Below are 27,367 nucleotides of genomic sequence, written 5' to 3'. Positions count from 1 at the left end.
GCAGCACGGCAGCTGCAGACGCCCGTGGGCGGCCTCCCCTTCAGCGTGCGTGACCTTTAGAGCAGAACCTCTGTGCCTTGTCACGTGATCTCACGAAGCTCCATGAAATAGGTCGGGGGGGTTGGTCTTACTATATCTGAGAGGTCTGGAAACAGACCTGGGGAAGACAGAGCCCCGTGGCCAACCCCAGGGAAGCCTCGTAGCTGGTGCCAGGTGCCTCCCACAGGTCATTGGTGGGGCGTCCCCGGGGCCCTCGTGTTCCTTGAGAGCTAATGTAGGAAACCAGCCCTGGCTCTCTGCCTGGAGGCCGAGTGCTGCCCTCATGTTGCATTGCTGCGGCCCTTTGGTGGCCCGACCATGTGTGTGTGGGCAACCCATCAGCACCTAGACCAGGCCCGGCCTTGGGGACAGAAGGACCTTCCCAGTCAGCTCACCGGACTGGCCCAGAGCTGAGGGCCGGACACCTCCGCTGGCCCGCTCACCGCTGCCCCTCTCTTCCAGCCTCTGTGCAGCTGTGGAGGTCCCGCCTGGGCCGTGTGACGTGCTCCATGGCCAACTGCCTACTGCTGATGAAGGTGCGTGCCTTCCAGGGAGGGACTGGCGGGCGCTGTGGGAAGCCCCCTGGGAGCCGGGAGGGAGCTCCCAAGCAGAGGGCTCAGTAACACTGGGGCGAAATCGATTGTGATTTCTACAAGAAATTTCACCAGAAGGGAGGATTTTCTTTGTCAGTGTTAATTGTTCAAGTGTGGATCTAGATGATTTAATTAAAACCAGCCTTCACACTCTCATTCTCTCCCTCTTCCTCTGTCTGTCGCATCTTATTGTCTGAGTCCCACCCCAGAAAGGCAGCCTTTGTTCTCCCTGTGTTAGTGGAGGGTGTTTTTCCGTGTCTGGGTTTGATTTGGTGATTGATGCTTTGGCATCTGGAGATAGGCTTCTCCACAAGACCTGCTCTTTAGGACGCCACCCCAGACCTGCAGCCCCTGAGGGGACAGCTTACCCGTCAAATGGAGGAGGCTGCGCTGAGGGTGGCAGTGCCTGTTTTCCCGGTCTCTTCCTCAGGCTGGCCCTCCCCAGCTCCACAGAAGTGTCTCTCTCAGCTTCTCCCTTTGAGCGCCCAGCCCAGCTCCCCTCCGGCCCCACGGCGGGGTGACCTGCACTGAGTTGGTGGCAGAGCTGCCAGCTGCAGGGGCTGCAGGCTGGAGCTGCTGCAGGAATCAATTAGTCACAGAGAGAAGCAGAGCTGGGAACACCTTCTGGGCTGTTACGAGAGGAGATGGGAACCCCTCCCACGGGCCCCCAAGGTCATTTGTGAGAGCTGGATTTGCAGCAGAGCGAGCAAGCCATTTACCATGTGGAGAAATGTGCTTGTGGGGCTCCACGTTTAACCCTGACGTGCAGCTGTGTGACACCTACACCGACCCCTCGCAACCCTGCAAGCTCAGAACCAAAAGCAGCTCCTCCACTGGGTCAAAACGAGGTGTGGCCAGAACCTGGTGTAGAGTGGCCAGTGCTGAGCGTGCGTGCAGTTCCCGTCCGAGGCCCCCACCTTCCATGCTCCCCTGTAGAGTATGACATTGGGGTCCAGAGTCCCCGTGCAGCGAGCACCCTTTCACATCCCTGGAGGAGCTCCAGGAGCCTCCTCAGAAACGAGGCTCAGAGCCCTTGTGTCTGCAGCCCCTCCAGCTCTGGCATTCTTGCAGCTCTCCTCGCTCTGGGCTTCGCTTGGAGCCGTTCTCCCTTCACTTCCCACACGCAGCATTTCCAACAAGGCCAGCCAGCTGCCCGTGGGCGATCGTGTCCCTTGTCCTTTCGCTCCTTAGCCCTGTGCCTGTCCCCGGGTCGTGTGGGCAGGAGGGAGGCACCGTGATCGGGCTGCTCCCCGAGGCCGGGATCCTGTCCCCTCTGCCCCTCCAAACACGCCATTCTCCCCAACTGCTGATAAATCACAGTCAGCTCTCAAACCCCGCTGCCCGCCCCCCCGCCCCGGGGCCACTGTCAGCTGCTGAAATTCACAGGCTCACACAGAGGAACGGGAACACATTGTAAATTCGCAGGGCTGATGTTTCATTAATCGTGGGGCTCAGACTCCCCCGGAGGGAGTTACCTGTTCCACTGGTGGGTTTTTAATGTGCATTTTTAAGGCACATTAATAGAAGATTAGGGGATACAAATGCTTTTCTTTGTTGTACTGTCATAGTAATCAGCCCACTGGGTATCAAGCACAAGTCTTCCACCTGCATTGTTGGGACTCGGTACAGAACATACGATTGTGTTTCAAATAGACTTTTACGAGAATGCAGTTTAATTTAAAATTTTAGATTAATCCTTCGTTTTCATGAGGTGAAAGGGGGAGTGAAGACTGTTGCAGTTGAGGCCAGTGCAGCAGGTGCTCCCGGAGCCACCTGGTGAGTGTGCTTGGCATTACAGCAGCGTGGATGCATCTGCGGGGTCCCGTCAGTCACGTGGGCATATGGGCTGACAAGCGGTTACTTAACCAGCCATTTAACTATTTCGAATAACATCTCTGTTACAGAGAAAGGGCTATTGATGTAGCTCTTTAGTGATGAGAAATGTGGTCGTAGCGTCTGCCCCGAGTGTGTGCACAGGCTGTCGGCACCAGCCCGGCCTTGCAAAGCCGGCAGGCTCGCCAGTCCCACTGCTTATATGCCGCCTGGTTCCCTCCGGCTCTCAGTGGCCTGAGGTGCCCACACTGGCAGCCCCTCGTGTGCTTCCCGCCTGCAGGGCCCGAGTGCCCACACCCCCACTCTGCCCCGGCGCCTGTCATGTCTGCTCACGACCTCTAATGGGCCACGCACCCAGTAAACCACAGCACGCGAGCCTTTTCTGGCCGCAGGTGGTTGGAAAGCTGGTTTGCAGCCACCAAACAAGTGTGGCTGCTGACAGAAGGGAACACTGAGCTGCAGTGGGTTTGTCCTGTAAGCCAGCCGTGCCCACCCGATTCCAGAGCCAGCTCTGCAGCGTGTGCAGAGGAGTGAAGCTCCCCAAAAAGTCGTCTCACTCACTTTCCCTGAAAGGGGCTGGATTTCCTCCACCTGCAGCAAATACACTGTCTTTGTGTAAGAAGCTCTCAACGCGCTCCCCTTGGTTTCCCTTTGTCAGGCTCTGTGACAGGCCTGATCCGCTCCCGCCTGGGCCAAGGTCCATGTGGCCACCCCGCGGCCCTGCCCCCTCCTGGCTGACCTCTTCCCTGGAACCTGCTTTCTCACTGGGTCCCCATGGGGGGCCCGGGGATCTGCCCAGAAGTAGTCTCCGGGGAGAGCCATGTTTTAACAGCTCAATGGTAAAATAACTCTCCACCGGGGATCACTGCTTGGTCTTTTAAAACAGCCCTTTCCATATCCAGTTATCTTCCAACACATAGACTACTGGCCTCAAACTGAAACAAAGTAAGTCAGTGACACTGCCCGGAAAGCCATCCTGGAAGAGACGCTGCCGTGGCCTTGCCCACTGGGAACGGCCCTGGCACTGCCCTCCTCCTCCCGCCCTGGTGCTCTGGCCAAGATGTGGGGCGTTCACTGGCACCAACCCAAACGTCCCCGGTGTGTGGCGTTCACCCTGAGCTGGAAGTAAGGGGTGGGTGCTCACAGGAGCCCCGCCAGCCACCAAGCAGAGTCACTGCCCTTCTACGAGACGGGCCTCAGCACGTGCTCACACTCGCACGCACGCACGGCACACATGTGCACGCACCCCCAGGACGGCCGTGACAGGCAGGACAAAGCAGGTGCTGCCAGCTCCCCACACGCTCTGCGCCTCGGATGAGACTCATTTTAATGAGTTGCACGTGAAGGTGCCAGACAAGAGTCTGTATTTCCTGCTAGGCTGGAATTTTACTTGTCATCTGTCTTTCTTTATAACATCCCAATTAGCAGAGTAGTAACTCCAGTCCCAGTTTGGATGAGAGTGGAAATGTAGACTAAAGAAATAAAGGTACCTTTGGGCTTTACGGAGAATAAGTGAGGGGGGAAGTCCGCTGGTGCCGTGTTTATTGCTGCCCGTGGGCCGTACTCAGGAACACAGTCAGCGCCGTGCCCAGTGCACAGCTGGGCGTGTGGGTGCCAGACAGCGAGGGCTCGCCGGGGTGGCTTGCCCTCCTCCCTCCTCCCTGAGGCGTCTGGGTCAGACTCGTACCTGTGGAGGCCGTCGTCATCCAGCCCGGCCGACGGGAAATGGCGGGGTGCCCGACGAGGGCCGGGAGGATCGAGACAGGGCACTTGGCAGCTGCAGGTGCCATACAGCGGCCTGCACAGTGTTTTCCATGCCCCTGTGAAGGTCATTTGCAGAGGGACCTCCTGTGCGATGTGCAGCGTTCCGGTGTGGCCGTCTGGCTGACGACCTTATGCTCGCTCGTTCAGCGAAGTTGTTTTCTGGCCCTTTGTCTGTTTATATTTAAAGACTTTAACTCCATTTCTAGCATAGATGTTTAAGAGAAACTGTTCATAAACGTGGCTTACCTAAGTGGCTGGTGGAGACAAGACAGAATTCACCGATTCACCCAATAACTGTCAGGAAAGAACGCGGTGGTGACACCAGCCAGGAGAAGTGTGGTTGCTACTAGAATTGGAAGCAGAAAGGCCCAGAGGCCCCTCAGCCTGTGTGACAGTCCCCGAGTCCGGCAAAGGGCAGGCCCGCGGTGCCGGCTGGCCGTGTGGCTCCCACGGGGTGCCCTGCCGCCCACCCCACGCGTCCCTGTGTCCACTGTGGCTCTGCAGGCACTTGACTCCCAACGCAAAAGGTGGCGAGCGACCTCTCCTCTGAAACCCCCCGCGCTTTGTCTCCGCAGGACTACGTGCTGGCTGTGGGTGCCTACCGCTCCGTCATCCAGTGTCACCCCGAGCAGGAGCCGCAGCTGCTCAGTGGTATCGGCCGCATCTTCCTTCAGGTGGGCGCCGTCCACGCACGTGAGCCATGGTGGGGAGGCCAGATCGGGCACCAGCCATCTGTCGTGTGGGGCGGCTAGGTGGGGCGGACCCGCTGCAGGAGAAGCAGCTGGCAGAGCAGAATGTTAGCTCGTGTGGCAGGGAGCACGAGGAGCCCAGGCCCGACACACGGGAACGCACGGTCCAGTCCCGGTGCCGGCACAGCTGCATCTGTGCAGAGGCCACCTTCGCCTTCCAAAGCTGTGCCTCTGGAGGGGCTGCGTGGGAGGGGTGCTGTGGGGGACAGGGGGGTTCACCCCGCTACTCCCACAGCCCCACCCACTGGCCCTTTCTGGAAGAGGGATCAGATGCACTGAGCATTTTCAGGTTTGACTCAGAAATTGCTGCCCCAAAGGACGAAGTTCCAGGGAAGCCCGTGTCCCCAGGTCCCTGCATTTGTAATTTCAGGGGAGGCCCGTCTCTGGGCTTGTGTGTGCACATGCTTCTCAGGCGTTTGGTACCTGCCTCGTGTCTGCATAAAAATAAGTCAGGAGCTTTCCTTTGTTCTCTGCAGAATTTTGGCTATTTTGGAATTGTCTGTACCTTGAAGGCTTGAATGAGTCACCTAGGAAATTCCGTGCTGAGCTCCTGGGGTCTGTGGGCAGGTCTCCCTGACTCACCGACTTACCCTGCTTTGGGGTTCTGAGCCTGCAGTGTTTCTGTCTGGTTCCGGAATCAGTGTTGGCACAGCGTCCTAGGTCACCTGTCTGGTCCATATTTTCATATGTATTTGCGTCGAGTTCAGTGAAAGACAGTCCTCCTTCATAATTTCTTCAATTTCCTTTCTGCTTCTAGTTATTTCTCCTTCTATGTTTGTAATTTGGTTTGTTTATACTGCTTTTTCCTGGATTAGTTCATCCACTTACTATCTCTTTTCTTCAAATACCTAGTTTGGGTTTCTTTACCTGTTTGCTGACTTACTAGATATTCTGCGCGACTTTTAATTGCTTTTTGACATGAGTGTCTCATCAGTGAGTAACAGTCCACAGAGGGGACTTCCTGTGTGCTGCAGGAAGGGACGCGCAGGACAGATGCCACTGTTTTCTCCTCGGGAGTGTGGTTTGTGCATTTCGTTTGTTTTTCATGCTCCTCATGTTTGTGGGGTGCTATCAGCCACTGGGAAGGATCTGACACTGCCCCCCTCGTGCCCTGTGAAGTCAGCTGCCAGTTTCATGGACTCTGGCAGAAGACATGAGACTTGAAGGTCATCTATTACTCACAGCACTCACTACAGCCAGGATGTCACTTCTGTCACCAAACACCAAGCCCAGTTTCCTCGGGGCAGTGCTGGGGGCTAGCTGCAGTGGCCTCACTGCTGGAGAGGAATCTTGACCTTCGGGAACACATAGCTGTACTGCTGGGCAGTCAGCTCGCGGGTACTTGGCTCCGGAGGGACAGCGTCCAGCTCCCGTGGAAGGGTGGTGGTGAACGGACGGCAGGCGGGGCCTCTGCTTGGGAGCAAGCAGGAGGCGAGGCCCACTCGCCACGTCGCCCAGCAGTGGCTGGAGGAGCCGCGGGTCAGGATTTGCTGGCCATGGCAGGGTGTTAGCTCGGTGAGCTGTGCCTCGGCTAGAATGCAAGTAGCACAAACCCAGCTCGTTTTATTCTAAAGGAATTATTTATGATGTGGACAGAGGACCGGGTTTGTAGAGTGCTGGCTGTTCCTATAACAGGGTCAGCACTCAGACTTGTGTTTCGTTACGCTAGCAGCCCTGGGACACAAAGGCCCTGGTGTCACCGTCCCCTTCTGTGGAAGCTTCTGTCCTAACAGGAGTCTTCTTTCGCTGTCACGTGTTCCTCATAAGCCTTTGGTCATTGATTTCAGTCCTTGTGCTTTTGAGGCAGAGACTGGCTCCCTTACCAAATGTCACGTGGCTCTCGGGCGATGGTGGTACAGGGACACGTTGGCCATCGGAAGTCCCGGCAGGTCTGGGTACAGACTGAAAAGTGGACTTTTAGTACAGCACGTGTGTTAACAAGTGTTTCTGAGGTGGAGATGTCGAAATCCCACTGTGTCCTAAATGCCTCTTGCTTTTTTTGTTTGTTTGTTTTTTTCAAAAAGTAATAATTAGTTGATGTTTACCACATGTCCCCATGCCCTAACGTGACATTAGGGAACTGTGTGTTGGATGTGGGCCTGTCCCCTGAACTGACTACATTTTGTCAAAGCAGATTGGAGACATAAAAACAGCTGAAAAGTATTTTCAAGATGTGGAGAAAGTAACCCAGAAATTGGATGGACCGCAGGGGAAAATAATGGTTTTAATGAACAGGTATGTGTTTTAAAATTGGATATTTCTCAGATTTCCCCGGAGTGTAAACTCGCTGAGCAGCAAAGGCCCCCAGGGCCAGTACCCGCCATCATCCCCCTTCCTGCCCCAAGTCTCTCAGCCCCGAAACAACCGTAGACCCGAGGAGAGCTGGGGGGTTTCCTTGAGTTGCAGTCATGTTCTTCTAGTCATAAAAACTGACTTTCAGATTCCCGCCCCCCTGCTTTTCCAAGTACTGTGTATAGTGGCCCATTTCCAGCGTAAGTTTGCATAAACGCTTACCCCTGTCCTGTGTCTGGCGTTGGCTTTTATGAGGAGAATGGGCTGTGCGCCTGTGTTTACCAGGAAGGAGCTGAAGTGGGACCAGGTTTTGTAGCAGGAAAGGATTTTAGGTGCAGTTATGACTTCTATGTTAATAAAAGTTAGGCCTACTTGAACTTCTCGCACGAATGCATGACGGGGTTTGGTCCCTGGAAACAACCTGCTCCATCTGGAGAGCGTGGCCCCCACACCGCTCGGCACTGTGCTTGGAGCAGATGTCACCTGCCCCGCCTGTGCGGTTTGGGGAGCCGCCCTGCCCATCAGCTGGCACATCAGCATCTCGACCTTTGCTGGCTAACTACTAACGTGTCGCTTATATTCCAGAGCTTTCCTTCACCTCGGCCAGAATAACTTCGAAGAAGCCCACAGGTTCTTCACAGAAATTTTAAGGATTGAACCAACAAACGCAGTGGTAAGATATTGCAGCATATGACAGCCCACAGCTGCAGCCCGCAGACACACTGGCCCTGGCGGCGGTGGGGGTGGTGGTCGGGGCTTCTGCCCCACGCAGCCCCGGCCCGGAGAGCTGCAGTCGTGCCGCTGGCCGGGAGCGGGCAGCTGGTCACCGTGTCTGCCGTGTGTCTTCTCCTCCAGGCGAACAACAACGCGGCCGTGTGCCTGCTGTACCTGGGTCGCCTCAAGGACTCCCTGCGGCAGCTGGAGGCCATGGTACAGCAGGATCCCGGGCACTACCTGCACGAGAGCGTGCTCTTCAACCTGACCACCATGTACGAGCTGGAGTCCTCGCGCAGCGCACAGAAGAAGCAGGCCCTGCTCGAGGCGGTCGCCAGCAAGGAGGGGGACAGCTTCAACACGCAGTGCCTCAAGCTGGCCTAGGCCTGCCCCGCAGCCATCACAGGGACACCAGTGACAGTTCTGTGATCGGAGCCAGGGCCACGCTGCTCAACAGGCAGCTGGACCCCGCGGCTCAGTGTGTGTGGCTGCAGGGGCGCATGTGCCGTGAGGACGGTGGTCGCGACGGAGGAATCCCCAGACGCACTGTCCCTGCTGTGTATTCCTGGGAGCAGAATATCGTCCGAGCAAAGCCGTCAGCTCCCCACACGCTCTGTAATGTAAATCATCCTCAGCCTGTCTGAGCGCCTGCAGCGTTTATAAACGTGGAGAGGCTCTGAGTGAAGTGCCTCTCCCCACCTCCCCCCCACATCCCAGCACTGAGTGCATCTCCTTTACTCGTCTGCTTCCTTTTCAGCCTGTGAACACCCTCACAAGCCTGGTGATGGGGACAGAGCCCCCCGTCGCTTCCCGTTTTCCCTGCATCACGGGCACAGCGTGCGCTTAGGGGGTGAGTCCAACAGCAGAGGCGAGGGCACAGACAGCGGCCTTCAGTGGCCACCATCCTTCACGTCTGGACGTTGGGACTTGTTCCTACTCTTACCAAACCTGCACCCCTGAGAACGTCTTCCCTTCCTTGGGAAAGGCTGGCAGGGTCCTTTCGGTCGCTACTCTTCTAGTGCAGTCAAGATTAGAACTCAGGTGAAAGGCTGTGGTATAAACATCTAGTGCAGAAGTAAAGCGAGCTATATTTCTGTTCGTTTGTAATAAAGTCAAAACACCAACACATACCGGGCAGACGACCTCAACAGTTACTGAAATACAGATTTATTACACACTAAAATCGGAGAAAGGGATGAGACGGCCATGACTATTGAATACCGAGGAGGTTCTAAAACCTCTCCAGGGAGAGAAAAATAAAACTTGTGTGTTTCAGTTGCCGCAAAAATCTGATGTCATTTGAATTCCCCATTCCAATGTTTTCCTTCAGATCTGGCTTTGGCGGGTGGATGAGACTCAGCCTCCACCTTGAACTTTGCCCGAGGCCACAGAGGTGTCTGTCCCCAGAAACCTGCGTTTCCAGGTCTGTGGGTGAGAACAGTCCCCTGTCAGTTGTGCATAAAAGCAGGTGATACCGCACGGGCTCCTGGGACAGAGCCAGGCAAGCTGGAGACAGGACTCAAGGTTCCCCAGTGAACTGGGGTTTGCATCCCCAGACGTGCGCAGGACGGCTCTCACAGTGCTGACGTGGTCTCCCCAATACCCAACCCTGCGGCCTAGGCCCCGAGGTGGCCCTGGCACTCGCTTGGCTTCGGGCACACGTGCAGGTGATGCTGGCAGGACCTCTGCTGGGCCAGGGCTGCAGGTCCTGCTCTGACCAGGAACCACCCAGTTCAGGGGGGACGCAGGACCCAGGATGTCCTGCCTGGGACAGTGAAGAGCCTGGATGGTGGGAACCAGGTTACCCGGTTTTCTGGCCCGGGAGCTCGTAAGCACCACATGGTCAGTCAGTGTGCCAGGGCCACCAGGATGTCCTGGCCTCCACCACTGAATGTGCTCCAGGCCATACCTGAGCCCTGGATTCTGGTCTCATCCTGTGTGGGTTGGGGGGCCAGGAATAGCCAAGGTCAGGAGGAAAGGGCCAAAAGTGGATTTAATTCAACTGAAGAACAGAAGCGTGGACATTTCGTGCAGGCCTGAGCGTGGATCAGACTGCGCCCTCCCCAGCAGGTAGCCCTGGGCTGCTGTCTCCCAGAGCTGCGTCCTCAGCATACAACTAAGGCCCTCACGTCCGAGTCTCCAGGGAGTCCCAGAGCCTCTGAAGGGCAGACCCAGCTCCAGCGGCTCGTCCACATTCAGTCTCCCTAACACCTCTTGAATAAAAACAGAACAAACACCGCTCCCGGGAAGGGCCCAGAGCAAACCACACGTGCTCCTGGCAGCACTGGAGGGTCCAGAGGCCCCAGGAAGCCAAGCCATCAATCCTGTCCAGTCCCCGTAACGGCGGGCGTTTGTAAAGATCTGCACGTTAAAAAGCCGTGAGACGATTCTTATCAACCATTGTTACAATCACGGATGATAAAGTATCTCTTGCTCGTTCAGGAGCAATCTCACTTTCTCATGTTTCTCACCCTGATTGTTACAGGAAAAGCAACCAGACTCCAATTTCTCCAACCTCGGCATCTGCTGCATAAATGCTACTTCAGCATGTTCTGTGTTTTTTTTAGGGAACACAGTACTGTTCAAATAAAAATGTTACGAGGTGACTACTTCTATAACTACGTTTATAACTTCACAAACTCATTGAGCCGTTAAACGAGGCAGAGAGCACCTTGCCACTGGACAAAAGAACAACCTGCAGCTGCAGTCACGCTTGCCCTGGGCTGGTCCCTCTGCTTATCTGAATTGTGCATGTCTTCATGGGCGTGCCATCTCCATGAAGTCCTGTGGGGTCGGCCTTGCAGGAGGTGACACACCACGCTCTGAAGGCCCCTCTCCCCACAGACTTACAGGACACACTGGAGAAACAAGACCATGATCACAGCCCTCCCCCCGCCCAGCCCCCACTTTGCTCACTGAGTCCTAGGAGGGCTGTCAGCAGGGGTTTCCTGTGACGGGCCAGATGGTAAATACTGCAGGCGTTGCAGCCGTGTGCCGTCTCTGTCACATCTTCTTTGGCTTGTTTTTGTTGTGACAGCTGTTTAAAGCTCTGAAAACCATTCTGAGCCTGCAGGACATTCAGAAATAGGCCGCCGTCCACCTTGGGCCTGGGGGCTGTTTGCTGACCATCTTCTGGGAGAGACCTGGCCATAGCAAGCGCCCCCGATAGGTACTGCACGAATGTCACATCCTCTTCAGTGTGACTCCAACGCAAAGGCACTGAGACGGGGGGGGTCTGCCACCCCGAACTTGGGGCCTTGGTGAAACAGCTGGGCTTCTCTGAACCTGCGTCTCTTCCTGTTAAGAGGATGATAGAGGGTTGTCATGGCTCCACTGGCTTGTCCCCACAGAGCAGACACACGGTGCCGCGTGTCCCAGCCGTCCACTGGTTCCTGCTTTAGAGGGGAGACCACAAGCCCTGTGCGGCTGGCCCCATCCCCTCTGCCGGCTCCTGCACCGCCTCTCCCCGCCGTCCAGCCACCTGGCCTGCACACCTGCTGCTGCCTGCGCTTGAAAGCTGTTCCCCAGAGCCCTGCCCCCACCCCCCATCCACAGGTTGAAGCCCTAACCCCAGTGTGGCTGTAACTGGAAAGGGGCCTGTAAGGAGATGATAAAGACTGAAAGCGGAAGCGTGGGTCCTGATCCACCATGACGGGGGACCTCCCAAGGGTCCCCCCCGACACCAGGGGTGCGTGCACAGAGGAAAGGTTTTGTGAGGACACAGTCAGGGCCAGCCAGACAGCCGTGCCAGGAATGATGAGTGTGGGGCCCCCGGTCGAGTGTCCTCTGACACTTGACGGGGACCTTCAGACATACTCATCCTCCTGGGCCCTCAGCTGTCCTCGGGACCGGAACTGAAGCCACGGGAGCCGGCTGGCCACAGTGGACGGGTGTCCCGAGGACAGGCCACCCCAGGAAGTCTGCTGGGTCCCTAACACAGGAGCACCCAAACACAGAGCAAATACGAGCAGGTACAAGGAGAGGTGGCAGTGTGACCAGTCGGGGACTCGGACACTCCTTACGTCAGTGGGTCCATCGTCCGGGCGGAAAATCCAGGCAAAAGAGAAGCTGAGGGTAAGTGCCTGCAGCAGCCAGGGGGACACACAGGGTCATGGAGCCAGCTTTCTGGTGAGCGGAGGTGGCCCTCAGCTATGGCGGGAAACCATCCCCCCCTTTCCTGCGTTCTCGCTTGCCCAGGAACAGGGTCTCCTAGATCCTCTAGGACTGCTGGGGGGCGGGGACCACGGCGCTGCTGTCTTAGGCCCTGAAGAGGGCGTGTCGTCTCAGTCACTGGCACAGGGTCAGAGTGGTAATAGCTCTGTCTTCCCCCTGCCATGCTGGGGACAGCAGGGACGTCGCATGGCCAGCCTCAGAGGTCTGGAGGGGCAGCCTGGATGCACCCGTGCCCCCACTGTCTCCTCCCCACCACTGGGAAAAGCCAGGCTTTGGGGATGGGCACAGAGGGCCAGGTGCCCTACTCCTACCAGCTGGGCCATCTTGGGCGGGGAGCTGGCCTCTCAGAACCATGCGGTTCTCATGTGAAAATGGAAGCCAGACTGTTTTCCTGACCGGTCGTAGCAAAGCAGAAGATGGTGGCTGCAAACCAGAGATCCTCCCCTCGCAGTTCAGGAGCCCAGGGTCAGGGCCGGTGTGGGCAGGCTTGTGCCTTCCGGGTTCCACGCCTGTCTCCCAGCCTCAGGCCCGGGTGGTCAGCGTCCCTGCAGCCCCTGCCCGTCCTTGTGGCCTCTCCCTCGGCTTCTCTCCTTGGACTCAGGGCCCGCCCCGTCCAGGATGAGCTCGGACCCTTATTGCCCACGTTTGCAGACCCGTTCCCAATGAGGCCTAGCTGCTGTGAATTTTGTCATCACTGCTTACCCATCACCCCGCTAGGTGGCAGGCACAGGTAGACCAAAGCAGACATTTCAAATTCGAGGGAACAAGGCCCCTGTGTTTTCCGTGTGCCGCTCTGAGCCTCACGGACATGGAGCCTCCCGTTGGCCACAGTCCCTTTACCAGTGAGAGAAGCCCCGTCACTGTCAGGGGACAGAGCTGGGACTCGGCCACACAGGTCCAGCCTCTTCTGTGCAGAGGCTGCGCCCAGGAAGACCCTCTGTGGAGTGGAGGCCAGGCTGCTGGCAGCTCTTCTGGTTCCTGGGGGGCACTGGGAGGCCCCAGGCAGCTCAGAGCCACCAGCGTTGACGCCAAGATGTGTGGCCACTGGCCTGAGGCTCTGGCCCTGAGAGTGAGCCCCTGTCATCCTGTGCCCGCCCCCCGCCCCCCCACCCCTTGTCCTGCAGGGCGATCATCAGAGAGCATCAGAGTTCTAGGGATGAACCCATGGAGGGACGTGGGTACGAGAGCGACTCGTGGTGATGTCATCGCGTCAGCCTTGCCAGGTGGCCACGTCACCCACACGAGATCCCACTGGGGTTTCAGAACAGTTTCTGCAAAACAAACCCAAGTGTTTTTAACACAGGAAATGAAAGACACTGAAATGTCCTGGAAAAGGGGGCACAGGAGGTCCTGGTGGTGGCTCTCCATGAAGCACACTCGTTCCCAAAAGGGAGACCGAGGCCCCAGCGCCAGGTCCCCACTCAGCCCCTGACACAGCGACCTGGGTGGCGTCCCCCTGCCCGGTGGCTCCAGTGCCCTGACCCCATATCAAGTAAGAGGATGCTGCAAAAACCTAACTTCCTACAAGCAGGAAACACAGAAACGCAGAGGACGGCGCCGGTTGGGCTCTGCGGCCCCGCCCCCCCGCCCCAGCCAGCCCCCAGGTTTCCCTTCGTACCCCACTCTCACCCAGGCTCCTGCACTGCCCTCCTCAGGGCCCAGTCAGCCAGAGGAGGATGCACAGCCGGGGAGTTCCCAGCATCGTGAGCCAGCGTTAGGGTGCACGTGTGTACAAACATACTGCCTCATGTTTCCAAATGGACAGTTGTTCCACCCTGTCGGCTCCATCAGGGCTGATGGAGCACAGGTAGGTGTGTGACCTGTCGAGTAAGAGTGAGGTTCGCCCGCCCTCCGGTGTCCCATTAAGAGCAGGAGGCTTCCCTGCCCCCAGCAGCCACTGAAGGAAGCCCCCTGGTCACCGAGGGCTGCTCTGGGCTGTTGGAGGCTTGGGGTGGCCTGGGGAGGCCGGCAGTGCTACCAGCACAAAGAGCTCACCTTTCGGTTTTCCAAAGGGGCGCTCAGCGTGCTGGGGATTGGATGTGTCCCCCCAGAGTCACACGCTGCAGCCAGGCCCAGTGGGCTGGTGTTAAGAGGTGGGCCTTTGGGTGATGTTAGACGAGGACATGCTGATGCTCACTGTCCCTCTGCACCGTGAGGACACAGAGAGACAGCGCTGTCCACACGCCGAGAAGACCGTCCTCACCCGAACACACCCACGCTCGCCCCCGGCCCTCAGACTTCTGCCTCCGGAACTGAGCAGGCAGGTCAGCTGCCTGTGCTGACTGGGACATGGGAGCTGGCCAGTCAGGACTGCCCCTGAGGGGCACAGACAGCATGGATACCAGGAGCAGCTGGCCCCTCTGCCAGTCAAAGCCACCAGCCATGCTGCCACAGCTAATCAGAGGCTGGCATCCTGAGCTGGCCCTTCCCACCAAGTGAAGGAGCCTCACCCCACAGACACCGTGAAGGTGGACCTGTCCCTGAGCCGGGCTGCCCCACGCCTCCCCAGACGGGCTTGACGTGACAGACTGCCCCTCTGACAAAGCGACGCGGGCAGGCAGTCTCCCTCCCTGGGGACGACGCTCAGGACCTCCCTGGCCCTCCAATCCAGAAATCACGCTGGCGGAATTCCATAGCTGTCCCCACCGCCGGCCAGCAGGACTTGGGGTCACATGGGGCAGCTGTGGAGGGCACCACAGCCACCCCCAGGCTTGCGGGTGGCCCCTCGCAGCCATGACTGCTCTCTGGCCCTGTCCCCCTCACCGGAGCTCTCGGCGCAGGTGGAGTCACAGAACCCTCCCAAGTCGTGGGGTGAGGAGTCAGGCTTCACACAGTCCAGTACCCGTGCGGGGAGGAGGCGTCCAATTTGCAACAGAATAAAGACAACTTGCAGAAGAGATGAGCAAGGTGACACTCTTGACTGTCACCCACATGTGCTCCTGTCCTGTCACCTGAGCTTTCTTCATACTGAGTTTCTGTCACTGGCAGCAGAGAGCCCTGACTGAGACAACAGAAGAAACCACAGAATCCCTGCATCTGTGGGGTTGGGATAGGACGAGACCAGCTGGAGGGCGAAGCATGTTGGTGGCAGGGACGCCTCCAGGTGCTCACCAGCCTGTGTACACACTGGGACAGAGGAGGACCCTCTCCCCTCCTCACCCACCAAGCTTGCTGCACATGAGCCCGGTGCTATAGGACAGTGTCCTGAGCATGCCCACAGCCTGGGGGCAACAAGACGCCTCCTGTCCTGCTACCATTGCCGTACCTGCTTCCCGCGCAGACATCTGCTGTCGGCACGGACATGCAGCTGCTCCTGGCTTGTTTCCTCACAGGCCAGACTCCATTTGCTTCTGTTTCTCACAGCTGATCCCTGGGGCGCACCTTTCTGGGTGGAGGGGCACACTTAAGGATTTTACTTAACTTACCCACTGTCAGTGCTGTACAACAGAATTGCCCCCAAACCCAGTGACTGAGGACAATGTTTGCACTAAGTGTATCGTCGCCCACAATTTCTGAGTCGGGAATCTGGGAGTGCTTGGCTGGGGCCCTGGGGCACAGTCACGTCCACTGGGGCCACATCAGCTGAAGGGGCCACTGTCGGAGGGGCCGCTTTCCACACCGGACAAGGCAGGGGCAGTTGGTGTCCTGACATAGCGGCCGGCCTCCCTCAAGTGGCCCCAGAGAGCAAGCAGGAAACCACAGCTGTCACACGGTCACCTCTGCCACATCTCAGCCAGTAGAAATGAGTCACCAAGTCCAGCCCACACTCAGGGGGACAACCGGGCTGGGCTCCATCTTTGCGCAGAAGATTGTCAAAGTATTGGTCAATATATTTGAAACCACTGCACTTAACGCAGAAAATCTTTGTCATTTCACTGGATGTGGGGCCGTGGGGAGCACATTGAGTCTTCTGCCCCGCCACACATTTGGACTCAAATCCAAAGTCTACCAAGATGTCCAAGGCTTGAGCTTCCTCTGCAATGTATGTGCCTCCCCAAGAGCCATGTGCAGGTTGGAAAGAATTCTTAATACAAAGTTTTTAGACCAGTTTTAAGAAACCCTTAAAAACAACCTGCCCTTAAGGCATGACATTGATTTGGGGCTTTTCTATGATTGTAACAAATTAGGCATAACTGCATCTCAAAATTACTGAGTAAGAAAATGATGCACCGTTTTCTTGTTAAGATTCAAAAGCTTGGGCCGGCCCGGTGGCTCAGGCGGTTGGAGCGCAGTGCTCCTAACGCCGAAGGCCACCGGTTCAATCCCCACATGGGCCAGTGAGCTGCGCCCTCTACAGCTAAGTTTGTGAACAACAGCTCTCCGTGCAGCTGGGCTACGTGAGCAGTCGGAGATTGGCGTGGGCTGCCGTGGGCTGCCGTGGGCTGCCATGAGCTGCTGTGAGCGCTGACCGACGACTGGAGACCGATTACCTCATTCAGGGGGAGCTCAAGGCCCATACCACCACCATGGGACAGGGAGCTGTGTCCTACACAACTAGACTGAGAAACAACGGCTTGAACCGGAGTGGCAGGGAGGTGGGAGAACGGAGGGAGGGGCTGGGGGAGGGGAAATTCAAAAGCTTCATTGTAACAAAATATATAAATAGTAAGGAGTTTAACCTAGAAATCTCACTGAAATCTCATTGAAGAAAGATTAACACAGATAAAATATAAATCAATTACACACACACACAATCACACAAAGAATGTAAACGGGTGATTTCAATGGCCACATACACCTGAATGTAAGGAAACTCCAAGCCATGAGCATAAAATTAAGGCCGCTACTTTATGTTGAGTAACAAAGGGGGATAAGCGACTGTGAGTGTCCCCCTAATGTGAGCTCACCCCTCCCCCTGCACTCCGCCATGTTTTGGGAGGAGAGTGTGGCACCCAGCCAGCCTGTCATCTACTCTTATACCTGCTCACAGGAAATCTTAAAGCTGCGAAATCTGGTCCCATGGGATGGCTGCTCAGTTACACCCGGGAAGGTGCAAGTCCTCCGGTTCCGGGGGGATGCATGTGTTAACAGAGCTACAAAATACTGATTTTGAATTAGACAAAAGGAATGTGTCCACATTTCCACAGTTACTTCCATGCAAAAATCAGTTTTATAGCTCCTTTCATTAAAACATATTCTGATCAAATAATCTCGCAGAGGAAATCTCACCCAGCCTAAAGTCTACAGTAAAAGCAAGGAGAACATGACAGATTTTCTGCTGTCGTGCTGAGGACCATGAAGGGGTGAAGGCGGGTGTGGGTGCCAGGCAGCACTGCTATGCTGTCTGTGCCAAAAATGCCAAGTACTGCCCTCGAGCCTCGAAGTGGTCCGCTGGCCGGTTGTACGCCGTCCACACCGGATCTCCCACAAACAGCCGCATGGCCTTCACGTAGTTCTAGAAGACACACAGACACACCCGCCATTGCATCAGACCAGCTACCGAGGTAACTTGCCTAGCTGTTTTTTCCGTGCCTTAACTCTTTCATCCCATTCCACCCTCTGATACCAGTGCACAGAGCAGATGTGACCCGCACGCACTGACCCACCCGCTCGTCCAGCGTGAAGCGGTGGTAGATCCCCGCGGGGAGAGTGATCATGTCCCCCTTCTCCATGGAAATCCGGATCCATCTGTCTTCCTCATCTCTCACATCGAAGTACCCACTGCCGTCCAAGATGTAGCGGATCTCGTCGTCCACGTGCAAATGCTCCTCGTAAAACATTTTAATCTAGAGCAGGAGGGGAGCCTGTGAGTCTGCCGGACACCAAGTGTGCAAACTGACACAGACCCAACCACTGGCTGAGCCTTCAAAGACCAGAACCAAGGTGAATGGAAATTCTCTCCACAATAATAAGGACTATTATAGTAAGTACAAGCAGGTGGGAGCTAGAATAGTGTATGAAACCTATCAGTGAACTAGCAGTAAAAAAGAACACTTACTTGGCACCATGTGCCAGACAACATTCTTAATAATTCATATGTAATAACTCACCTGGGTGCCATTTGTTGTCCCCATTTGACAGATGAGGTAAGTGACCCAACATCACACAGCTTGGATGTGTAGACCCAAGACTCCCACAGATATCCTGGCTCCTGCTCATAACCCACTGCACACGGCAGTCACACTGATCAAACCACACGCAGCAGTCATGCTAATCACACGCACACAATCACGTGATCACACCACACAGGGCAGTCACGCTTATCATATGCACACATAATCATGTGATCACACAGCAGTCACACTGATAACACACACAATCACGTGATCACACCACACAGGGCAGTCATGCTGATCACAGTGGAAGGTCAGAGGCCACGTGAAAATCTGAGGAAGACATTCACCGTCTCAGTAAATGAAATCTACTTTTGTATCTTTTAGAAGGTCTTTATTCCCCTAACATTTTATAATAAAAATATTCAAAAATGCATTATTCTGATATAAACCCAAATGAAGATATTAAAGAAGAAAACCTGTTCATTGGTAGTAAATGTAATGATTCCCCTTTTCAAATAATTCAGCGCTCCTTACCTTTTCTTCGTAATTTGGCAGTTTATCTTTGCATATGGTTATTATGTCCATCCAGGAGTAGTTCCTCTCTTTTCGGATCTTTTCTAATTCTGGATCATTCTCGTATTTGTCAGCATCTAGCTAGGAGTTTAAATGACAAAAAGGAGGTCACATTAATGCAAGGAGACAAACAATCTCTTGCTGGACCTCCAATATGCTTATACTCCAGATTCATCATCTGGGCCTTTGTCAGTCCTGAACTAAGGTTCCTTCTAATCCTTTCCTACTTTCAACGGTTGTCCCATTCTCCCAAACAGCTAAAAGTAATGCAGTTGTGTTTCATCCCTGCTTGCTGCCTCCCAGCAGTCCTTACTGGGGGTTCTTCAAATCTGTGGTCCCACTGACACAAGCTTTGGTGGAGCCCTCATCTCCTTAAGCCTGTCCAAGGACACACCTCCCTCCCGAGTCCTGCTCTTCTGCCACCCATGCACTCCACAGTCTAACTGACGTCTCTGTGGCATCTCTGGTCGGGTTTTTTCCCTGCGCCAAAACATCCGACACCCTCAGAACCTACAGAGAAAACCCAAGTGCATTAGGCTGGAACAAGGGCCTTCTGTCATCTGTCCCCAGGTGCCTGTTCTACTCTTCTGTCCCTATTCCCCATTAAAACAAAACAAAACAAAAACAAACAAAAAAACTACATTCCAAACCTAATAGGCATATGTACTACTCTTCAAAAAATACTTGTGCTTTACCTCCCCCCCTTGCTCCTGACAGCTTCCTACACCTAGAACGCTCTCTCACTCTTTTCATTTATCACATCCTGTCAGTTCACGGTCCAATTTTAATGGCATCTTCTTCATGAAGTCCTCCTGTAGGGTCCCAGGCAGAACTAGTCTGAACTCCTACTTAGCACTACTGGCAGTGAACTCGGCACACTTGGCCTTAAGTTGCACATTTTAAGAATGCACATTTTATCACAAGTACTGAACAAACTCCAGAATATCTCATACTAGTCATCAATATATCAGTTTCTACAAAGATGACCCCCCAAATTAGCAAAGCAACCCCATGATATGCACACTGCTGCCCCACAGTAAAACAATCTAACTTCAAATGTGTGTGGGAGCTATCCCTCTGCTGTGTCACTAAGAGGTGTGCAAAATGCTCCATCTGTTCCCACTGATCAAGAACGGGTATCAGGGCTGGCCCGGTAGCTCAGGTAGTTGGAATGCTGTGCCCTTAACGCCAATGTCACCAGTTCGATTCCCACGTGGGCCAGTGAGCTGCGCCCTCTACAGCTAAGATTGTGAACAATGGCTCTCCCTGGAGCTGGGCTGCCATGAGCAGCCGGAGGTTGGCAAGAGCTGGCGTGGGCTGCTGTGAGCTGCCATGAGTGGCCGGTGACCAGCGTGAGTGGCTGGCGAGAGCTGCTGTGAGCGGCAGACCGAGGACTGGCAACCGCCTGCCTCAGCAGGGGGAGCACAAGGCTCCTAACACCAGCGTGGGCCAGGGAGCTGCGTCCTACACAACCAGACTGAGAAACAACCGCTTTAAATGGAGTGGGGGGTGGGGAGGAAAGTGAGGGGGAAAGGTGAAAGGGGGGGGAGAACGGTTATCAGTACAGAGGCATATAAAATACACAGGACGCTAAGGGCAGAAGAAACATACTTTTGATGGCCCTTTGACGCATCACCCAGAGCATAACTACACGGTAGAAGAAACGAGTGTGACCCCATGGGATAACTCCAAGGACGCCTTTTACAGTAAGTCTCTATCCTTTGCATACATTTGCAAGCTGACCAGCATCTCATTGTTACTGCAAGGACACTCCAGGGGCGAGCCTTCCCCCAGACTCCGCACCCCTCCCGCCCCACTGCTGAGTCTGCGCACGGCGACCCGGCGGCCGACCACCGGGCCCGCTTCTGAGCATGCGCACTGCGACCCGGCCGCCGACCACCGGGCCCGCTTCTGAGCATGCGCACTGCGACCCGGCGGCCGACCACCGGGCCCGCCACTGAGCGTGCGCAGCGCGACCCGGCCGTGTCTCGGCGGCGGTTTCCCTCTCGCCCGAGCTCGGCGGTGTGCGCAGGAGCTGGGGAGACCTCAGCTCCCCGCGCCGCGAGCCCCGGACCGCGCCCCGCTCGCAGGTACCTTCCAGTACAGGACGCCAAGCCGGCGCAGCTGCTCCAGGCCGACCGGGCGGCCGGGCTGCGCGTGGTGGGGCGTCCGGGGGTCGTCGGCGGACTCGTCCATGTACCAGGCCTGCACCATGGCGCAGCTCCACCCCGGCCGGCCGCCCCGCCCACGTCGCGCCGGCGGGAGGCCAGGGCGCTGCGCGGGGGAGGGGCCCGCGTGGGCGGGAGGCCCCCGAGCGACGTGCCTGGCGGTCCCAGCGAGCGCGGGCTGTCCCGGCTCTGCCCCCAGGGCCGGCGGTCACTGCCCGCGCTTGGTGACGGAGAAGCTGAACCAAAGCCCGGCAGTCCTTGATCAGTAGGGGTGCAGTTCAGCTCACTGACCATGAGGCAGAGAGGGAATTGGGAGCCTGTCCGGCCTTGTCCTAGGAAAACGGGGCGTCCCAAGTCTTCCCTAAGTGGAGGAGGGGCTGCTCCGCTGAACCCGGGGATGGGGGATGCGGGATCGCCACTGTTCTTCATGCTCGCGGGGCCCCATAACATGCACCGGCCTAGGGCACCGCGCAGATGCCTCATGGTGGCCGATGCCACGGTCTCCTTGGACACCCAGAACGATCTGTGAAATGAACAGTTTATACTGAGATCAGACAATTGATGGTTACAGCAAACAGGAAGGAAATGCAAAAAAAAAAAGTGATTTTGTTAACCCATGCAGCCGATATGGGTCACAGCTATGGCTTGAGGTCAGATCAAGTCACCACAGAGGACCCTGGGTATTACTCAGGGTGGGATATGGCACTCCCCAGCCATTCCTCCGATTTTTGCAATAGCAGCAGTCTGCAAATACTACCCCTATAATTTTAAATAATGTCTCCTAGAATAAAAACAAAAAATAATAGGATTAACACAAAATTCCCCCTTCCCAATCGCTGAATTTATCAATTTAGCTAAGAAAAATCCAGCTACTCAATCAGCCTAGGCTTATCTTTTCAAAGCAATCAACCAAAAAGGATCCGATTATCTCAGCCATTCACCCCAGTCTCCTTAACAAGGAATCAAGTAACCTATAGGGTTTAAACCAGACTCCTCCTAAATAGCACATTTCTGAAGCATACAGTCGACTCTAGAACTTTCAGAACTGTTGCACAGGAAGCACATTCATCTTGCTTCTGCCCTCTTGTTCCAGGGACTGCAAAAACGCCTATGTCCTCGGCAGAGAGCCTGCCTGCAACTCAGTGCTCGTGCTCCCGGGTTCCACCTTAGACAGCTATGCTGTCTTTCTGCTGCACCTCTCACTTCACACTGCCTCCTTCCCTGTTCTCACCACTCCCTTGAGACACTCTAACATAACCAGAGGTGCGGTCATGCCCTTGGGTTCTTACCAGGACATTCACCACCGTTGCCCAGTCCCTTCTGGAAACATTTTCTTCTCATTTTCCTTCAGCTCACTGGGTACTCCCACCCAGTTCCTCTTCTGGCTCCTCTTGGTGTGCCAATATTGTGGAGTGTCCCAGGGCTCCGTCCTTGTGCTGTCCACACACTAGGTGACCTTACATCCATGATATGCTGATATGCCTCCAGCCTGGACCTCTTCCAGAACCTGACTCGAGCATCTCACCTGGCATTGCCACATGGCTACTAAGCATCTCACTTCTCACACAGCCAAACGGACTTCCCGCACATCTAAACATGTTTCTCTCTAGCCTTCCAGACACAGCAGCAGCACCCACCACCCAGTGCCTTAATCCAAAAGGCCGAGGGTTTTCCTGTTTCCCTCACCCTGCACACCCAGGGCAATCTCTCAGGGGGTCGTGTCGCTTTGATCTTCCAAACACCACAAAGCCACTGGCTTCTCTCCAGCTCTACCTGCCACTTTGTTGCCTGAGGGACTGACCAGTGAAATGGACCCCCTGCATCCTCTACTCTGCAATCCGTTCTATGTGGCGCAGACAAGGAGACCTTTCAGGAACACAGACCAGGCCCTGCCAGTTGTCTGCTGTAACCCCTCTCCTCACTGTGCTGCCTCTGGGCCCGACCCCCTCCAGCCGCCTCCCTCCCTGCCCGCCACACTCCGACATCTCAGACTGAATCCCACGCTGCTCCTTGCCCCGACTTCCCCGGGCAGTGTTTCCACCTACAGTGCGTTTCCTTCCTCCAGCACTTCCTCCTGACTTCCACCTTCAGCTCCAGTACTCCTGCCTAGAGAGGTCCTCTCCGACCCCTCCCTACGCAGCTGAGGTCTCTGTGTTAAACTCTTGGGTGCTTGTTGTAATGATGTATTTGGCTATGTCGGCCTCCCCCCTGGGACCGCCAGGCCCGTACTTATGGTACTTGCTCGATCAATGTGTTGCGAGCGAGGATTTGCAGCCGTGCGTCAGTGTGTCTTACTCGTCCTGCAATGCCAGATGCCTGGCACATCACATCAGAGACAGACAGACAAAAAGTCCGCTGAATGAAAATGGAAGGGATGTGATGAAAAACACTCCAAAAGTCTTCCCAGCACTGCTGCACCTGCCCCCATCCCAGGTGGAGCACCCTGTGGCACCCAACAGCAGCAACAGCAGCATTGCTGGGCGATACTGCAGTGTTTCCCCGAAAATAAGACCCAACCGGACAATCAGCTCTAATGCGTCTTTTGGAGCAAAATTAATAGAAGACCCGGTCTTATTTTACTATAATATAAGACTGGGTCTTTATAATAATAATATAATATAATAAATACCGGGTCTTATATTAATTTTTGCTCCAAAAGACGCATTAGAGCTGATGGTCCAGTTAGGTCTTATTTTCAGGGAAACACCATGTAAAGGCTTTACCTTGTGGGGGTGCCTCCTCCACCCCCACAAGTACCCTAGGAGGTAGGCACCACTTAGCCACATTTTAAAGACCAGACACCTGAGGCAAAGCCCAAGTAACTTGTGCCAAGTCAAGTAACTCGTGGCCAGGCTGGGATCAGCGCTCAGGAAGCCCAGCACAGCCCCAAGCGCCCACGAACTGCTGCAGAGCCATGTGGAGGGAGGTGCAGCGGGGTGGGCCTCCATCTTAAACTGCTTTTTTTTTTTCCTTTGGGGGTGGGGGGAGGGCGCTGTTTTATGTTATAAAGAAAGTACTTTGGAAAAGAAAGGCGATTGGGTGCCCTGAAGGATTGTCTAGGACCCAGCGCTTGCTGCCAGAACCGGCCCTGCAGGCAGGCAGATGGGACAGCACTCATTATTCTCACATGACCCCTGCTGGCCCTTGGGATTCCTCCTTTGAAGGGGAGTCTTTTGAACTTGAACTACTTCTTCCAGAAGAATACCTAATGGCAGCTCAAAAGTATGTTTCATGACCAGAATTTATCACCCTAATCTAGGCAACTGGGGAAGAACCTGTTTAGATGAGGTTTTTTTGGTTTTTATTTATTTATTTTAGTTTCAGGTGTACAAAGCAACATAATAGTTAGACATTTAAAATCCCTCATAAGTGCTAACCCACGCCCCGAGTTACTACCCCTCTGACATCTTATATAGCTGTTACATCTTATATAGCTGTCGACTATCTTCCTGTGTGGTACTCCACATCCTGTGACTATATATTTAGTTATAGTTGACCTTCACTATTACTCTACTTCAGCTTCAGGTGTATAGCGCAGTGGTCAGGCATCTACAGTGTATAAGTCCAGTGCCCATCTGACACCTTATACGATCTCTACAACATTGTTGATTATCTTCCCCATACTGTATTAACTACCAGTTTGTATTTCTTAATACCTTCACCTTTTCACCCTGCCCCCTACCCCACTCTCATCTATCACCCTGATAGATCTAGCACCTATCTGGCACCATACCTAGTTATTACAATATTATTGACTACATTCCTTATGCTATAACCCACATCCCCATGACTGCTGTGTAACAACCAATTTGTACTTCTAAGCCCCTTCCCCTTTCACCCATCCTTAACCCTCCTCCTATCCTAAAGAAATCCCTCTAAGATTCCTTGTAATACTGGTTTGGTGGTGATGAACTCCTTCAGCTTTTTCTTGTCTGGGAAGCTCCTTATGTGTCCTTCAGTTCTAAATGACAGCTTTGCTGGGTAGAGCAATCTTGATTGTAGGTCCTTGCTTTTCATCACTTTGAACATTTCCTGCCTCTCCCTTATGGCCTGCAAAGTTTCTGTTGAGAAAACAGCTGCCAGTCTCATGGGGGCTCCCTTGTAGGTAACTAACTGCTTTTCTCTTGCTGCTTTTAAGATTCTCTCTTTGTCTTTAACCTTTGGCATTTTAATTATGACGTGTCTTGGTGTGGGCCTCTTTGGGTTCATCTTGTTTGGGACTCTCTGTGCTTCTTGGGCTTGTATGTCCATTTCCTTCACCAGGTTAGGGAAGTTTTCTGTCATATTTCTTCAAATAGGTTTCCAATTCCTTGCTTTCTCTCCTCTCCTTCTGGTACCCCTATGATGCGAATGTTGGTACACTTGATGTTGTCCTGGAGGCCCCTCAATTTTTTGGATTCTTTTTTCTTTTTGCTGTTCTGGTTGGGTGTTTTCTACTACCTTATCTTCTGCATCGTTGGTTTGATCCTCTGTTTCATCTAATCTACTGTTGATTCCCTGTAATATATTCTTTGTTTCCATTATTGTATCCTTTATTTCTGACTGGTTCTTTTTTATGGTTTCCATCTCCATTTTTATGCTTCCTATCTCTCTGTTGAAGTTCTCCCTGAAATCAGTGAGCATTCTTATAGCCAGTGCTTGGAACTCTGCGTCTGACAGATTGCTTATCTCCGTTCTGCTTAGTTCTTTTTCTGGAACTTTGTTCTGTTCTTTTATTTGGGACATGTTTCTTTGTCTCCCCATTTTGGCTGCCTCCCTGTGTTTGTTTCTATGTATTAGGTAGAGCTGCTATGTCTTCTGGTATTAGTAGAAAGGCCCCATGTAGTAGGTGTGCTGTGGGGCACAGTGGCACAGTCTTTCTGGTCACCTGAGCCACGCACTCCAGGTGTGTCCCTTGTGTGGGTTGTGTGCCCTCCTCTTGTAGTTGAGCCTTGGTTGATAACTGCACATCAATGTGAGGGACTGACACTTGGGCTCACTGGTTGTGAGGACTGGCCTTGACTACAGTGGAAGAGTTGTTGTGCAGGGGCTGATTCTATAGAGCAGGATCTGCCTCAGCATGGCTCTGGTGCCTGTTCAGTCTTCCCCATGGGTGTGCCGTACTTGGAGGTGGCTTGGTGATGTTTTGAAGCTGGCCACTGGGGGCACCAGCCCCAGGACCATCTTGGAGGGGACCCACTATAGGTCAAGTTCAGCCACAGCCCGTAACCCATGGCCATCAGGCAGGAGCCACAAAGAAATCTGCAGATGGCTGCCATCCGGGCTGTGCTTAGAAGAACTTTGAGAGGACAACCACAAACCAAGGCTGGCTGCCACGAGTGCTGAGCTTAGGGCTGCTCAGCCAGAGGTACAGGACATGCTCAAGCCAGCGCTGCTTGTCTGGGTTCCGTGAACCTTTGAGAGACCCTAGAAAAGTCTGAAGCTTGAGCTAAGGCAGGCGGTCTACACAAAAAAGCCACTGGGAGTGGCCTGGGGCGGGGTCTTGAATTGCCAGGGCGTGAGGAGCGTAGGGCGGAGACTCAGATATGGCGGCCGCCTGTGTCCACACGCAGGGAAGGGGGAGGGCTCAGCAAAGAAACAATGGCTCCTGCCCGGTCCTCCGACCAGGAGGAAGCTGCCCCTCCAGCCGTCACCCTGAAGGCACACAACTCAGTTCTGCCCGTATGTTCCTGGCCTATTTCGAGCCGCTGCCCCAGCGCTGGAGCCCAGAGCGGGTGAGTCCGTCAGCAGGTGAGTCCGAGCGCGGGCCTGTTAGGAGGAGCGCCTGGGGCTCCAGCTGCCCTCGTGTTAGTCACAGTCTCTGCTGGTTTTCACAGCCAGAAGTTATGGGGACTTCTCTCCCCGGCACTGGAACCCTGGGCTGGGGGGGCTGGGACCCCTCACTCCTCTCGGGGTGTGGGGAGAGGGGGGACCTCCACAGCCGAGATATCCCTCCTAATATTTAATGGTCCCACGTGGGTGTGGGACCAGCCCGTTGTGCGTCTCTGCCCCTCCTCCCAGTCTGGAGGTGGCTTCTCCTGCACGTCTTTAGTTGAAGAGCTTCAGTCAGTTCAGTTTGATTTTAGGCGCTTCTCGATAATGGTTGTTTGGTCGATTAGTTGTAATTTTGATGTGGTCGTGAGAGAAGGTCAGCACAACGTTTACCTACGGCGCCATGTTGGTATCCCCCTAGATGTTTTGAAAGACAGACCTAGCTGCCTGCAGATTGTCATCCGTTCAGGCTTTATTTTAGGAAGTACTCCCAACGCAGGGGCCACTGCAGACCTTGCAGGGGACAGAGCAGCACAGACCAGGGAACCGAGCAAGGCAAAATGGAGGGTGGTAGATAGCTCCGTGTCTGACAACCATTCGACAGCGTAAAACCGTTCTTAGCTTGTGGAACACACACAGACAGGCACCGGGCTGGGCTGGGCTGGCAGGCTGGAGTCTGTTGATCCTGCTCTACACCATTAATATTAACAGTTTATGTGATC

General features: G+C 54.7%; 2 protein-coding genes across 2 annotated transcripts in view; one reads left to right on the top strand and one right to left on the bottom strand.

The window, feature by feature from the left end:
* TRAPPC12 (trafficking protein particle complex subunit 12) overlaps window positions 1-10,906 on the top strand; it is a 50,792-nt gene extending 39,886 nt beyond the window's left edge. Inside the window, exons 8-12 of the mRNA XM_033124350.1 lie at window positions 502-575; window positions 4,805-4,903; window positions 7,113-7,213; window positions 7,856-7,943; window positions 8,126-10,906. Coding sequence (XP_032980241.1) covers window positions 502-575; window positions 4,805-4,903; window positions 7,113-7,213; window positions 7,856-7,943; window positions 8,126-8,368 — 605 coding nt within the window. The 3' untranslated portion in view covers window positions 8,369-10,906. The remainder of the gene's footprint in view (window positions 1-501; window positions 576-4,804; window positions 4,904-7,112; window positions 7,214-7,855; window positions 7,944-8,125) is intronic.
* A 6,342-nt stretch (window positions 10,907-17,248) lies between these two features.
* ADI1 (acireductone dioxygenase 1) lies at window positions 17,249-20,982 on the bottom strand. Its single transcript, XM_033124351.1, has 4 exons — window positions 20,821-20,982; window positions 18,688-18,807; window positions 17,704-17,883; window positions 17,249-17,552 (listed from the first exon to the last, which is right to left on the bottom strand). Exons 1-4 carry the CDS (start codon window positions 20,938-20,940, stop codon window positions 17,433-17,435), a joined length of 540 nt encoding a protein of 179 aa, XP_032980242.1. The 5' UTR covers window positions 20,941-20,982; the 3' UTR covers window positions 17,249-17,432.
* Between the last annotated feature and the right edge of the window lie 6,385 nt (window positions 20,983-27,367).

The sequence above is a fragment of the Rhinolophus ferrumequinum genome, chromosome 13 (assembly GCF_004115265.2).
Source record: "Rhinolophus ferrumequinum isolate MPI-CBG mRhiFer1 chromosome 13, mRhiFer1_v1.p, whole genome shotgun sequence".
Classification (NCBI taxonomy): domain Eukaryota; kingdom Metazoa; phylum Chordata; class Mammalia; order Chiroptera; family Rhinolophidae; genus Rhinolophus; species Rhinolophus ferrumequinum.
This window is presented reverse-complemented; position numbering and strand designations above follow the sequence as displayed.